The sequence below is a fragment of the Nematolebias whitei genome, chromosome 8 (assembly GCF_014905685.2).
Source record: "Nematolebias whitei isolate Nwh7 chromosome 8, NemWhi1, whole genome shotgun sequence".
Lineage (NCBI taxonomy): Eukaryota > Metazoa > Chordata > Actinopteri > Cyprinodontiformes > Rivulidae > Nematolebias > Nematolebias whitei.
In genome coordinates this window covers 3,311,529-3,327,049 of record NC_056505.1, presented here as the reverse complement: position 1 = coordinate 3,327,049, position 15,521 = coordinate 3,311,529, and the positions used below count along the sequence as shown (strand labels likewise).

Below are 15,521 nucleotides of genomic sequence, written 5' to 3'. Positions count from 1 at the left end.
ATGGATGGATGGATGGATGGATGGATGGATGGATGGATGGATGGATGGATAATAATAAAAATAAAAAAATCAGGTCACATCAAAAGTCTTTAATGAATAATATTTGCTTCCCGTCTCTGAAAAAGTGAAACAAGTTAAACTGAAAATGTACACCAGGTAAAGAAAAGTGAAGAATCGTGTTGTGCGTTTACATTCTGAGTTTAAATAAAACCAAAATGTTGCTGAGAGTTTATTGATGAAACCCAAAAGAAGCTGAATAATGTAAAAATATCCCAAATTTGATTTTAATTTTAAATAAATCAGTACAGCCCCGACTGGATCAAATATTTAATCTAGTTTGTTTTGGATTGGACGTCAACAATTCCAATGCATTTTCATTTCTTTTCTGAGACTGTTCATGAACATGTTTTTTTGTTGAAATTTCAGTGCCGGAGCTGAGGATTGTTCTGCTGGGAAGCAGTTGGTCAGAGAAGTGTTCAGTCATAAAACTCCTTCTGGGAAATGCTGAGATAAACCCAACACTAGAACCCATTCACTCCACTAAAGTCAGCGGAATGATAAAAAAGACAAAAGTAGTCGTCATCAACGTACCGTCAATTCTGCTTGATGCAGGGATTTCTCCACACAATTTTAAAGAACGCATGGATTATTGTGTGACGCTGTCCTACCCTGGACCTCACTTGTTCCTGCTGGTCGTACAGCCGGACGTCTTCACTGAGCACAACAACATGAGACTCTGCAGAATCCTCGAACCTTTCAGTCTTCAGTCCTTTGACCGTGCACTGGTTGTGATGTCAACACCCAAACTGGAGGGGCTGAGTTTTTGTGAACCTTTACAAGACCTGATCAAAAGGTGCAGAAATAGAACTTTCAGTTTGAAGGACCAAAATCAATCAAATCTGCTGCCGATCTTGAAGGAAATTGTAGGGATGAACATGAGAAGACAGCTGACCTGTGACCGTTCAAACACTAACTTCTGGAAAGAACGTCCTGAAACTTCAGCATCTATCCAAACTGCTGGTGAGTTCAAGGAAATATTTTAAATCAGATTTAAAAATTCATTTCTCCCTGCATCAGTCAGATTGTTTAACAAAGTAGGCGTGCAGTTTTTTGTTATGCGCTGATGCTGTGGTCTCATTGTTGTGTCGTTTACTTGCTGGAATGTATGTGGGAATGTGCAATATGTGTTTTTATTGAATTATGTGTTTTTATTGAGTAATAGGTGTTTTACATTTTTGTATTTTATTGTGGGGTTCACATGATTTTATTGGTTGTAGTGTATTTAATTGTGGAAGAAGCTTTGTTAGCGCACGATGTCCAAGACAAATTTCCCCTTGGGGACAATAAAGTATACATCTATCTATCCAAAACATCCAAACTAATTTCAAACTAAAGGAAGTGCATCCTGCTGCACGCTCAGTAATCCAGGGAGAAAAATCTAACTAGGTGGAGTCAGGTCCTCTGGACGGATTCTTCTTCATGGAAACATTTCATCTTTTATCCAGAAGACTTCTTCAGTCTGAGGAGAGGCAAAAAACTGTCTTTTAAATAGCTTTGTCTTCTTCTTTCGGCTTTTCCCTCTTCAGTGATTGCCACAGTGAGAATTCTTCTCCTTCTCACTCTGTCCTCTCTCCAGCTACCTCCATGTCCTCTCTAACTACATCCATGTATCTCCTCTTTGTCTTTTTCCTGCAGCTGCATTTCTAACATCCTTCTACCAGTATACCCACTGTCCTTCCTCTGGACATGTCCAAACCATCTCAGTGTGTCCTCTCTAGCTTTATCTCCCAGTTGTTCAACCTGTGCTGTACCTCTGATCATCTCATTCCTGATCTTCTCCATCCTTGTCTCTCCTAAGGAGAACCTCAACATCTTCATTTCTGCCACTTCCAGTTCTGTCTCCTGTCTTTTTGTCCATGTCTCTGTCTCCTGTCTTTTTGTCCATGTCTCTGTCTCCAGACCATACAACACAGCTGGTCTCACCACTGTCTTGTAAACTTTTCCTTTGACCTTTGCTGACACCCTTCTGCCACAAATCACTCCTGAAACTTTTCTCCGTCCACTCCATCAATCTATATTCTTGTTTCAATCCTCCTCATACTAGGTGAGGGAATGTCATGAGAGAAACAGGAAATCGACAAGAAAACACAAGGAACACACCGACAGAATGAACTGAATCTACAATAACACAAGAGAATAAAACAAAGCAACACCAACCACGTTGTTCTCGTGGTTCCCACTGATGCTGCAGTTCACAAAAAAACCTATAGAACAATGATGATGCCTTATGAAAGTTCAGAAAATTAATTTTGTTTTTGTGTTTACCTTACAGAACATCTCTGCATCATGCTTTTAGGAACAAATCAGTCCATCAAGACACAACTCTCCAATTTCATCATAGAGAAAAAAAATATTGAGGTACGAAGATTTCATTCAGCCGAGCCTTTTGAAGAGGGATGGTGGAACGAAAAAGTCTTATACGTAGTGAAAGCTCCAGAGAGTCTGTTCCCCAGAAACACGAGAGAAGAGCTGAAACGGTGCATAAGCCATTGTCCTTCTGGACCAAATGTTCTACTGCTGCTAGTGAAGCCTTCAGACTTTATGGAGAAGGACCTACAGACACTGAAGTCCACCCTGAGAATGTTTGGTGATAATGCCTTCAAGCACTCAATAGTTGTCATGACCCAAGAAGGGAATCCAACAGGGTTCTCTTTGAACTCACTCCTCAGAGAATGTGAAGGAAGACAGTACAACATGTTTGAAAATGACCACAGAGCGTTGATGGAAAAGGTAGAGGAACTTGTGAAAAGAAACCGAGGCACCTTCCTAACCATCAGAGATGACACAGCAAAACCAAAGTCTGACCAAACCCCACCAGCTTTAAACCTGGTTCTGTTTGGGAGGAGAGGAGCAGGAAAGACTTCAGCAGCTGAAGCTATTTTAGGTCAGAAAGATCTTCATCCAGCCTCCAGACCTTCAGAGTGTGTTAAACACCAGAGGGAGGTGTGTGGACGTTTGGTTTCTGTGGTGGAGCTGCCTCCTCTGTACGAGAAACCACACGAGGAAGTGATGGAGGAATCACTCAGGTGCGTCTCCCTCTGTGATCCTGAGGGGGTCCATGCCTTCATCCTGGTCCTACCTGTGGGTCCCCTCACTGATGAAGACAAGGGAGAGTTACAGATCATCCAGGACACGTTCAGCTCTCGAGTCAAAGACTTGACCATGATTCTGTTCACTGTGGACTCAGACCCTGCAGCTCCAGCTGTTTCCAACTTTGTAAAAGGAGACAAAGACATCCAGGAGCTCTGTCAGAGCTGTGGAGGAAGATACATTGTTATCAACATCAAAGACAAACAGGACGCGTCTAAAATTATACCAGGTGTGGAGAAAATGAGACGGGACAAAGATGACCAGCGCAGCTACACAACAGGAGCACTCACACGAGCCTACATGGATAGAAACTCACAACTAATGAAAGACGTCGACAGACTACGAGCAAAACTGTCAGACCTGACACCAAGGAACAAAGACACTGGTTGGTATTTTTATTCATTCCTCTAACTCAGGGGTCTGCAATCTTTACAACAGAAAGTTATTTTAGTAATTTCTCCTTTAAAATAAAGTTAGTTGAATTTCCCTTGGGATTAATAAAATATCTATTCTATTCTGTTCTATTCTAGAAGCACAAATCTACTTGCATGTTTAAACTAAAATAACTGTCCTCATTAAAAAAATACTAAAAGTAAAAAAAGAAACAAGCAACACAACATCTTTTTAGTTTTTTTATTTTTCATTTTAGCTTTGCATCCCAGCTGAGGCAGGGGTAGAGCTGTCATTTCTAACCCGAGCCCTTAGCGCGGCCCCATCCGACCCAAATTTGGGGCAGGTGGGGCCATGATAATGTGCTGGATGGGCGGGCGAGGGTCGGTGTCAGGCTTTTAAATTGGGTCAGGATGAGCCGCGATCCAATTATATGGTAATATGCCCTGTCATACATTCACCAGCCGCACGTGGCGATTTCACCGCAAGCTGACCGGCCTTGAAAGAGGTAAAAAGTTCAGTTAAGCTTCAGATGGGACTGTACTGCCAGGAAGTGATCCATCACCCAAATGGACATTCATTCAGCTGCTGCACTCAGTGGATGCGTGCGGACATTGCCTCTGAGTGGGCCATGTTACGCACCTCAATTGTTGAAGTAGCTACTTTGAGCTGTTGCCGCAAGGTTGTTGGTGCTTCTCGCAGTGGCCATCCTTGAACTCGGTGGTGGACACCTCGAGCTAGGGAGGCTGTCAAGCTGAAGAAGGAGTCCTATCGGTCCTTGTTGGCTGGTAGGACTCCAGAGGCAGCTGAGGAGTACCAGAGAGCCAAGCGGTCTGCAGTCTTGGCTGTTGCTGAGACAAAAGCTTGGATGTGGGAGGAGTTCAGTGAGACTTTGGATAAAGACTCTCAGTCAGCTCCAGTGACATTCTGGAAAACCATCAGGCAGCTGAGAAGGGGAAAGCAACTCTTTGCTAACAGTGTTCAATGAATGTGGGGTGCTGTTGACCTCAACCAGTGATGTTGTCGGGAGGTCGAAGGAATACTTCTCAGACTATTTCAATCCCCGGCACATCTTCCTTGGAGGAAGCTGAGTCGGGGGACTTTGGGGTTGGTCTGTCCATAACTGTGGCTGAGACTGCTGAGGCAGTTAAAAAGCTCCGAGGCGGCAGGGCTCCGGAGGTGGATGAGATTTACCCTGATCTCCTTAAGACTCTGGATGTTGTGGGGTTGTCTTGGTTAACACGTCTTTGCTACGTCGTGTGGACATCGGGGGCAGTGCCACTGGATTGGCAGACTGGGGTGGTGGTTCCCCTCTTCAAAAAGGGGACAGGAGGATGTGCTCCAATTACAGGGGCATCATTCCCCTTAGACTCCTTAGTAAGATCTATTCAGGGGTGCTGGAGAAGCGAGTCCAATCGTTGGTCAAATCTCAGATCCAGGAGGAACAATGTGGGTTCTGTCCTGGCTGTGGAACACTGGCTCAGCTCTTTACCCTCACTAGGGTCCTTGAGGGGTCATGGGAATTTGCCCATCCAGTCTACATGTGTTTTGTGGACTTGGAGAAGACATTCGACCGTGTTCCTCGTGGTACACTGTGGGGGGTTCTCTGTGAGTATGGGATTGGGGGTCTGTTGTTACGGGCTGTTTGGTCCTTATACAAGCGGTGTGAGAGTTTGGTTCGCATTGCTGGTAGTAAGTTGGACCCCTTCAAGGTGGGAGTTGGACTCCGCCAGGGCTGCCCGTTGTCACCAATTCTGTTCATAACTTTTATGGACAGAATTTCTTGGAGCAGCCAGGGGGCAGAGGGAGTCCAGTTCGGTGGCCTCAGGATTCCATCGCTGCTCTTTGCAGATGATGTGGTCCTGCTGGTGTCATCGTGCCGTGATCTTCAGCGCTCACTGGAGCGGTTTACAGCCGAGTGTGAAGCAGCTGGGAGGAGAACCAGCACCTCCAAATCTGGGACCATGGTCCTCAGTCGGAAAAAAAGCGGATTGCTCTCTTCAGGTTGAGGGTGGGGTTCTGCCTCAAGTGGAGGAGTTCAAGTATCTCAGGGTTTTGTTCATGAGTGAGGAAAGAATGGAGCATAAGATTGACAGATGCATTGGTGCAGTGTTGTGGACTCTGTACCGGTCCGTTGTGGTAAAGAGAGAGCTGAGCTGTAAGGCAAAGCTCTCTGTTTACCAGTCGGTCTATGTTCCTACCCTCACCTCTGGTCATGATCTCTGGTAAGGATGCTCCCTGGGCGCCTCCCTAGAGATGTGCTTCAGGCATGTCCGACTGGGAGGAGACTTCGGGGAAGACCCAGGACAGGAATAAGCGGAATAATGGATGGATGGATAGTTTCTTTTCCCATCCAGGGAACATTCCTTATTCAAAACAGGAGAGTTTGGAGTTCCACATTTATGCAGTGAAACTCACATGCAGATTAATTTCTTTACCCTCCCTCTTGAGGTTAGCCTGGCTCAAAGAGATGTTTTGCGGGTAGATGATGAATGAATGATTCCACTAGTTTTTCAGACTCCTGCACCTCTGCCCATCTTTACTTCTAAAAGTCTCTGTTTATCCCGTCTTCTGACTGATCTGTTGATAATTCACCTCATTTGACCATGAAAACATGAAAATCCAAATGATCTTATTCCCCCCTTCCAAAGTGGTACATTTTTTGACTACAGTACATCTAATATATTTGCTTTGTTCTACTGTGAATAAGACGTAAGTATGAGAATTGTAAATCATTGCATGTTTTTATTTGCATTTGACATAACTTTTTCTGAATTAGGTTGGATTAATTGAATATATACTGCAGTATTTATAATTTACAACTGAAATCATGCAGTCAAAGACTTATGTTGTCGGTCCTCTTCTGTTGCAGGTGCTGAAGAGCAGCAGAGTCCAAGGAGTCTCAGGATTGTTCTGATTGGGAAGACCGGCAGTGGAAAGAGTTCATCGGGAAACACCATTTTAGGAAGAAACATGTTTAAAGCCAAACCAAGTCAAAAATCAGTCACCAAGCGCTGTCAAAGAGAAGAAACTTCCGTAGAGGGTCGTCTTGTTTATGTGGTGGACACTCCAGGTCTGTTTGACAACAGTTTGTCCCATGAAGCAGTCAACAAAGAGATGGTGAAATGCATCAACCTTCTGGCTCCAGGGCCACATGTCTTCCTGTTGGTGATCCCAATCAGCAGATTCACAGAAGAAGAAAAGGAGGCACTCAAACTTATAAAGGAGGGTTTTGGAAACAATTCAGATTTATTCACCATCGTTCTTTTTACAAGCGGAGATGCACTAAAACTCAACAATCAGACCATTGAGGATTACATTGAACGGGAATGTGATGACTCCTTTAAACGCCTCATCGATGACTGCGGAGGGAGATATCACGTGTTTGATAACCTTGATGACAAAAACCGAACACAAGTCAGCGAGCTGATAACAAAGATCGATGCCGTGGTGAAGGAAAACGGGGGCAGCTGCTACACCAGTAATATGCTGCAAGAAGCTGAAGCTGCGATACAGAAAGAGATGAAGAGAATCCTGAAGGAAAAGGAAGAAGAGATGAATAAAAAGATGGTGGCACTGGAAAGAAGACATCACATTGAAAGGGATAGCATGGAAAGAAAAATGAGTGAACAAAGAGTAAAAACTGAACAAGAAATTGAACAGAAAGACATGAAAATCAAGGAAATGATGAAGAAAATCCAGAAAGAGCAAGAGGAAAAGAAAAAAGAACAAGAAAGGAGACGGGAAGAAAAAGCCAAGAGGAAACGAGAGAAAAAAACCTGGGAGGAAAAGTTTACTGCGCTAAAATTAAAAGCAAAATCAGACGAGGAGCTGCAGGAGCACACAGCATCAATCAAAAAGCAACAGGAAGCCTGGGAGAAGCAAATGAACGACGCCACGGAGAAACAAAAACTAGAGGACCAACAGCGGCAGCAGAAGGAGCGACGACTGCAGAAGGAATACGATGAGGAAAAACACGACTTTGAAATCAAAAAGCAAGAGAATAAAATCAGGAAAGAAGAGGAGGTGAAGCAAAGAGAAGGGCTGGAAAAAATCTACAAGAAAGAAATTGAGACACTAAGAGAAACATACGAGGAGGAAGCAAGAAGGAAAGCTGAAGAATTCAACGAGTTCAAAGAAAAATACAGCAAAGAATCTGCAGTCCAGAGAGAAGAACACGAGAAACAACTGAAAGATAAAGACGATAAGTACGACCTGCTGAGGGCACTCAAAGCCCACAATGAAAAACAAAGCAGGGATAAACATCACGAGCAAATCAACGCGTTGGTCCAATGTGTGACTAAAAAGAGAGAGAACGTGAGAAAAATCAAAGACATGCTAACCAGACATGAGACCCAAACCAAACAGGTGAAATCTCAGGAGGAAATTCAAAATCTGCAGAACATTCATGACCGCGAAATCAGTGACTTGATCCATCAACTTCTGAAGGACTCTGATTCAAAGTCCTCCTGTTCTATTCTGTGAGGAACATGAGGAGCATGAGACATGACCCAGAACTGGAGCAGATCATTACAGTCCTCTGGTCCCTGATCCTCTGCTGGTCTTCTGAGGGTTGTTTGAGTCTGGCCAGCACATGGTCTGGTTGGTCAGATCAACCTTTCTGATGATAAGTAGATGTTCATGAGAACAAAGAGTTTTTTTCAGGTGGATGGAAACTGTTGAACCGATTGGTCAAACATGGTAAAGACTCTTGAGCGGAGGTGAAGCAGTCTCTGTCCAGTGTGAGGTGGAGATGGTGACCCGACTTGTCTCTTTAGGAACACGAGTCGTATTGCTAAACTACAGTGAGACCACTTGTGAAAAATGATTGACACAACGAGAGAAGAGTTTAGCACCACTCTTACTTTGTAAATACAGTAGATGTGCACGTGCTTACTTACCTGGAACAGTCTGGATGATTGTGTTTGTGGACTTTTACTGGATTCTTGTACAACATTTATTTGAGTTAGTTTTAATCACATTCACCAGAACAAATTAAGTGTGAACTAAAATCACATGTCGTTTTAGATTATTTTGACTGATATGTTTAAATTCAAATAAAAAATTAAACGATGGATGAAGAACCTGTTTGAGAGATCAACTTTAATAAAGATCCCCGAAGTGTCTCTGCTTCTCCAGTTCTTCAGAACGGTAGCCAGATTAATTGATCTAATCCCAGCTGTAGTTTAGGAGACAGATTCTTTGTGAGTTGTCCTCCTTGTGTTTTCCTCCCAGAGTTGTCTCAAACCACTAGAGGACGCCGTGACGTCCCCCATTTTTTCCATCTGTGGCCAAGATGGCGTCCAAAACGGTCAACAGCTCACAGCCAGAAATCAACTGTTTCATTAACAGCAAGCCCAGCTGGATCTGTCACTAATTATTTTTAATATCTTTACAATTAATTCATATAATTAATAATTTATGTGACAATTTAATAGTTTAATCATCTATATGTATAATCAGGTAAAACAGCTTGACGTTATAAAAGGGTCTAATTTACGAGGATCTAAACCTGAAGTCCGTTAATAATTAATTGTATTTATTTATTAACCTTTATTGCAAATCCCATTGAGATCACAGATGTATTTTGCAAGGGAGGTCTGGACCTGAAGGCAGCCTAACTTGCATGTTTTAATCCATGGGAGGAAACCAGAGTACCTGGAGAAAACCCACATGCTAACTCCACATAGAAAGACCCCAGTTCCAACTGGGGATTGAACCCAGGACCTTCTTGCTGTGAGGCAACAGTGCTAACCACTGAGCCGTACTGACCTTCAATGATTTCAAACTTTAGCTGCTTCTATAAATTCTATAAATAAATAAACATGTTCTAGAATTGCGCCGCTCCAGGTGGCTGCATGTTGGAGCAGCTCTACTTTCATTCTGAGATTTTGCTTTTGGAAACTTTAATTCCTCTTTTTCTGGATGTAAATCACATTTTTTGGATGATTGTTTCCTCTGGTATCAGATGCTGTGCAGCTGGAAGGATTTTTACTGAAACTTTTTTAGTCTTGGACATTTGTCATGATGCGTAACCATGGCAACAAGGCAGTTTTCTACAACAACAGCAGCTGATTAACATCTCAAAAGCTCAAATAATATCTCAATTACAGCCCCACATCTCAAATGAGTTGAAAGGATGTTCTGTGGATGCATTCTCATCTACCTGCCAGCTGTGCTCGAGTGCCTGATCTCCGAGATCCTGGAATTAACAGGAAACACGGCTCAGGACAGCAGAAGGACAGGATTGTCCCTCAGCACCTACAGTTGGCTGTCCACAGCGACGAGGAGCTCAGCAGACTGCTGGGAGGAGTGGCCATCGCTCTGGGAGGAGTTCTGCCCGACATTCAGGCGGTCCTACAGCCCGGGGGAACCGAGAGGCCAGCTGAGTCTGGGTGGACGGATCGGACGGCATCTGCAGCCAGTTTCTTAGGATCCACTGTGAGATGGACCTTTACAAGAGATCCTTCCTGCCTACAGCATCAGCATCTATAACATCTCTTAATGAAATGAGGATAATGAGTTACAGCAACAAATAATTTCCCTTTGGGATTAATAAAGTATTTTTGAATTTGAATTGAATTTGAATTATTTTTGTCCATCATTTCAGAAAGTGAAACTCATATGTTACATAGTGAAATATCTGAAGCCTTTATTTCAGAATCAGAATGCCTTTATTGTCATTATAAAAATTATATTATATTATGAAAGAACAGCTGCAGAAAGAAAAGCTTTGCAGAGAGTGGTGAAGGCTGCACAGAAATCTGTTGGAGTCAGTCTCCCCACCATCACAGACATCTACACCTCCAGATGCAGGAAGAGGGCCACCTGCATCATGAAGGACCCCACCCACCCAGCACACACACTTTTTGCCCCACTCCCCTCAGGAAGGAGGTTAAGGAGCATTAAGTGTAGAACCACTAGACTGAGGAACAGCTTCTACCCTGAGGCTGTTAGACTCATGAATCTCTAACTAGAATAATCACTGTGAAAAACCATATCATGTTGCTGCTGATCTGTTTCATGTTGCTGCTGATCTGTTTCAATGTTGATGTGTTCATGCGTGCACATCTGCTCACAGACTCATGTTCATGTTTGTGCTGATGTTCAATGTTTTATGTTATGAGTGCTTAGTGTATATTTAGTTGATGTTTTTCTTAGTTCATATCTTAGATGTTATTACTGTTTTTCTTATACATTTTATTGTTGGATGTAACTGGGACCCTGTGTACATAATTTCGCTCCACCACATGTACCACATGAGGTGCGAATGACAATAAAGAAACTCTGACTCTGACTCTGATTATACACAAGTACAATGAGATTAAGAGCCACTCATTTCTTTCAGTAAAAAAACATGCTTAAGAAAAAACACACTAAAAATATAATAATGTAACGCAATATAGATATAATAATGAAAGTAAAAAAATACAAGTATTTCACAATTGTATTGCACATCATGGATATCAGTGAGGTAGTTGAGGTGACTGAGAGTATGAAATGTCAGTAGTGTTGCACAGTAGAAGTCCAGGGGTTTGGGAGGTTAGATGATTAAATCAGTGCATGTGTGAGTTCAGTGTGGTGACGGCTTTCAGAAAAAACTGTTCTTGAATCTGTTTGTTCTGATGCACCTGTAGCGCTTCCCTGAAGGTACAAGTCAAACGGTTCAACACCCGGGTGTGAACAGTCCTTGGATATGCTTTCTGCTCTGTCGAGGCAGCGTGATGTGTAAATGTCCATCAGGGGAGAGGGCAGCCAGTCATCTTCTGTGCTGTCTTGACTCTGAAGCCTCTCCCTGTCAGCCAGGGTGCAGCTGCCGGACCTTACTGAGATGCAGCATGTCAGCAGGCTCTCGGTGGACGAGCGGTAGAAGGTCAACAGCAAGTTGGTGTTCAGGTTGTGCTTCTTAAGGACTCTCAGGAAGTGTAGTCTCTGCTGAGCCTTCTTGATGACCGCTGTGTTCCCTTTCCAGTTAAGGTCAGCAGAGATATGGACGCAGAGAAATCGGAAAGTGTGAACCCTCTCCACGCACTCGCCATCGATGTAAATGGGAGCTAGGTTGGTTCTGTGCTTCCTGAAATCAATAATTATCTTGTAGGTTTGATGATTATGACTTAGAGAGGATATTCCACGGCTAGCTTCTGGTACTCTTCTGGTCAGTGTGGGCCGTGCTGAGTCCTGCTGGAAAATAAGATCAGCATCTCCATAAAGCTCGTCAGCAGAAGGAAGCACGAAGAGCTCTAAAATATCCTGCTAGATGCTGCGTGGACTTCAGAAAACTATTTTGCATATTGCTCTGGACATCCTTGTAAAAGAGATTAATATTCTCCATGGATTGCTTCCTGGTAAAATAAAGGTTTAAAAAAAAAACCAAATAAATAAATAAAAACCCAGTGGACCAGCACCAGCAGAGGACATGGACTCAAACCATCACTGACTGTGGAAACTTCACTCTGGACTTCAGCAACATGGACTCTGGACCTCCCCGGTCTTCCTCCAGACTCTGGGACCTTGATTAATAAATCTTTCATCTGAAAAGAGGACACTGGACCACTGAGCAGCAGTCCAGTTCTTTGTCTCCTCAGCAGGTAAGACACTGACGTTGTCTCTGGTTCAGGACTGGCTGGACTCAAGGAATGAGACATCTGTAGCTCCAGTCCAGGAGGTAATCAGCTGATGAGGGTGAGACACCAGGAGTTTACAATATTCAACCTCTTCACAATATTCTCATTTTCTGACACACGAGTTTCATTTTTTCATTATTTGGAAGTTATACTCTTCAAATCAACAAAAAATAAAGTCTTGAAATATTTCACTCTGAGTTATGAGTCAATATAATTTATGAGTTTCACTTTCTGAAGTGACTGACAAAAAATATTGAACTTTGTCCACAATATTCTAATTTATTGAGACGCACCTGTTCATCAGCTTATAGGCTACTTTTAAACAGATACATTATTTAGAGCTGGTCTGTTCCTGATCCATCTGATCTGGGTTAAAGATTCAAGTCCTCAAACTGAATCAGGACTAAATTAACCTGGATCCTTCACATCGCAGGAGACTACTGATTAAAGTCGGTGAGTTTACGGACACCCAAGAAAAAGGCAGAATCACCGGAAATGCTGTGGAGTCAAATAAGTTGTACAAAGACTCTAACTTCAGTTTAAATAGATAAACATAAACTAAAATGAACATCTCTGAATATCATCAGACATCATTTTTTTTTTTTTTAAACAAGGGGCGGTGCCAGCGTGAACAACTCAAGTGACTCGAACCGGTTACTTTAGTGAGCGGCTCAGATTAGCCCGAGCCCATAAAGTGAACCGGATTCTTCAGTTCTCATTATTATTAGCTGCAGTTCTGGATGGATCACATTCACGTCGAGGTAAATAACATCAAATCTGCTGACTTGTTAAAAGAGACTCCTTTCTCTTCCGACGAAGATCAATATGCAATTCTGCATTCAACATCATCCAGACAGATTTGTTTCGCCTCAAACTTGTCCTAAATGCCGACAAAACCAAAGGGATGCTTTTTTCAAATAGGAAGTTCGTCCCAGCAGTTCTTCCTCTGATTTTATCCTCAAATGGTGTCCCCATTGAGATTGTTGATTCCTATAAATATTTGGGTATCTTGGTCGACTCACATCTCTCTTTTAAGCTCCACGTGGAAAACTTGGTAAAGAAACTGAAAGTTAAACTGGGTTTCTTTTTCAGAAACAGATCCTGTCTAACTCTGAACCCTGAGGAACACCTTGTATCTCTGACTTTCCTTCCCTCCATTGATTACGGTGACATTATTTACATGAACGCTCCTACAAGAACCCTGCAGATGTTGGATGCTGCAGATGTTGGATGCTGTCTATCATGGTGCACTAAGATTCATAACTGGCTGTAACTATCGTACCCACCACTGCACCCAGTATTCACTGGTTAACTGGTCACCATTAACTTCACACAGACTCTCCCACTGGTACATTTTCATCTTTAAATCACTTCTTGGTCTGCTGCCTTCATACATCTCCTCCTACATGTCTCTGTGTGAGTGCAGCTACAGCGTGCGCTCTCAGGACATCATTACCTGCAGTGTTCCCTCAGTGAGGACTGAACTAGACAAAAGGACCTTCTCCTACTCCGCTCCCGTTTCCTGGAATATCTTACAAAAAAATTTGAAGCTCTCGACCTTTGGCCTCTCTAAGTGGCTTTAAGAATCTGTTGGACTCCTGGCAGGGACCAATGCTGACATGTTCCTGTTTTTAGTTTTCTACATTCGCCGTAGAATCTAGCTGTTTTTTTTGTTACCTTTTCCTTTTAGCCATCCTATTTGTAAAAAAAAAAAAAAAAACTGTAGTATGTTTTTTTTACAACTGTTTATTGTTGTTGCTGTTGTCCATTGTTGTCATCTTTCTTTGTTGAAACCAGGTCTCTCTTGTAAATGAGTCCTCGAGGCTCAATGGGATTTACCTGTCTAAATAAAGGTTGATTGAATATCTGCTATTCATCAAAACTCAACTGGGGATTTCTCCTGTCGGTGATCCAGCCTGATTCTGGAGGTCCAGGGTCTGCTTCTACCCGACTCAGTCAGCGACCCTCGCAGGCCTGATGGATGACTAGGATTGTACCTTAAAAGCTGCCTTTATGAAAAGAGCTCAACAAGTCGCCTCTCATTAGTAAATTAGCCAAGGAATGACCAGATGACCCCTGTGGTGTCGTGAACGTCTCTTGGTGCACCTACAGGGAGATCCAGGCCAGATTCCTCACCACTCCTCTCTCAGAGACTGTAAGCAGTGTGTGTGTGTGTGTGTGGTGGTGGTGGTGGTGGGGGGGGGTCACACTTATAACCTTAGATGGTCAGTGCATTTTATGGTACCACACAGTGGTGTAGTCTACGTGATATGCAGGTATACGGAGTACACCCACTAGAATAGCTTGAGAATTTCAGTATACCCACTTAAAGTGCCCAATGATGCATGCCATATCATTAGGCACGTGTCATCGATACGTTAAACGGCAGTTAAATGCTTCTGTAACAATCTATCGGCATGTAGAGCTTGTTTACTACATTCGCTTATACAGCAAATTATTGTGTAATTAATACTTCTGTACTTAATACTTGAACATGTTTTGCTTTTATACTGTTTTATAAATTCTATAACGTTTTTAATACAAAGCCAACTGTTGTACAAAATTTGTTGTTCATTTATTCAAATATAGTCATCAGAGAAATTTGGAAATGTTCAATATACTTAAAACTCAAAATAAATTGGCATGTACATAGTACTAACCAGTGTACTTTGGTTTCTAAGCACAGTATACGGACTGACCGTGGTACAGTTAGTTTTCTGTTGGACATTCGTACTCCGTGGCTTCAGCGGTGTCCAACGTAAAACTAACTCTACAGTGGTACACCCACTACAAAAATGTAGACTACACCACTGGTACCACATAAATAACCCAGAGGAATAAATATTTAAAAAAATAACTCACCAACACTCAGGAATGACCCAGAAGCCACAATTCAGTTTTGTGCATGTGGGCAAAATTTTATTAAGGTGCAAATTATTAAAAAAAAAAATGTGCACTTAAAAAAAAAACATACTCTCTTGTAAATGAGTCCTCGAGGCTCAATGGGATCTACCTGTCTAAATAAAGGTTGAATGAATACTCTGCTCCCATCTCATGACTGAAACAATGAGGACCAACTCAAATCACATCACTTCATACGGTTATGTATGAAAGACAACACCACAGACACCTCTGTTCTCTGGCCATGGAAATTGGAAAAATACACTTCAAACACAAAGGCAAAGTGATTCTTCACTTCAATCTCTCTTCAGGTCCAACTCGCCTTCAGTTGGAGTCTTCTCTGACTGAAACTGACGGTTTCCAGGATTTACAGGTCCACTCCTTCCACACTGGTTACAGCTGCTGAAGGGAGTATAGGCCTTGTGAACACAGGTTGAAGTCCACACTGATACACTG

General features: G+C 42.7%; 1 protein-coding gene across 1 annotated transcript; it reads left to right on the top strand.

The window, feature by feature from the left end:
• Nucleotides 1–641: 641 nt before the first annotated feature.
• On the top strand, nt 642–11,598 carry LOC119412988 (GTPase IMAP family member 8-like). The gene is made up of 4 exons (XM_037679999.1): nt 642–819; nt 2,333–3,535; nt 6,413–7,834; nt 11,513–11,598. The coding sequence occupies exons 1-4, from the start codon at nt 642–644 to the stop codon at nt 11,596–11,598; spliced, it is 2,889 nt and encodes a 962-aa protein (XP_037535927.1).
• Nucleotides 11,599–15,521: the final 3,923 nt, after the last annotated feature.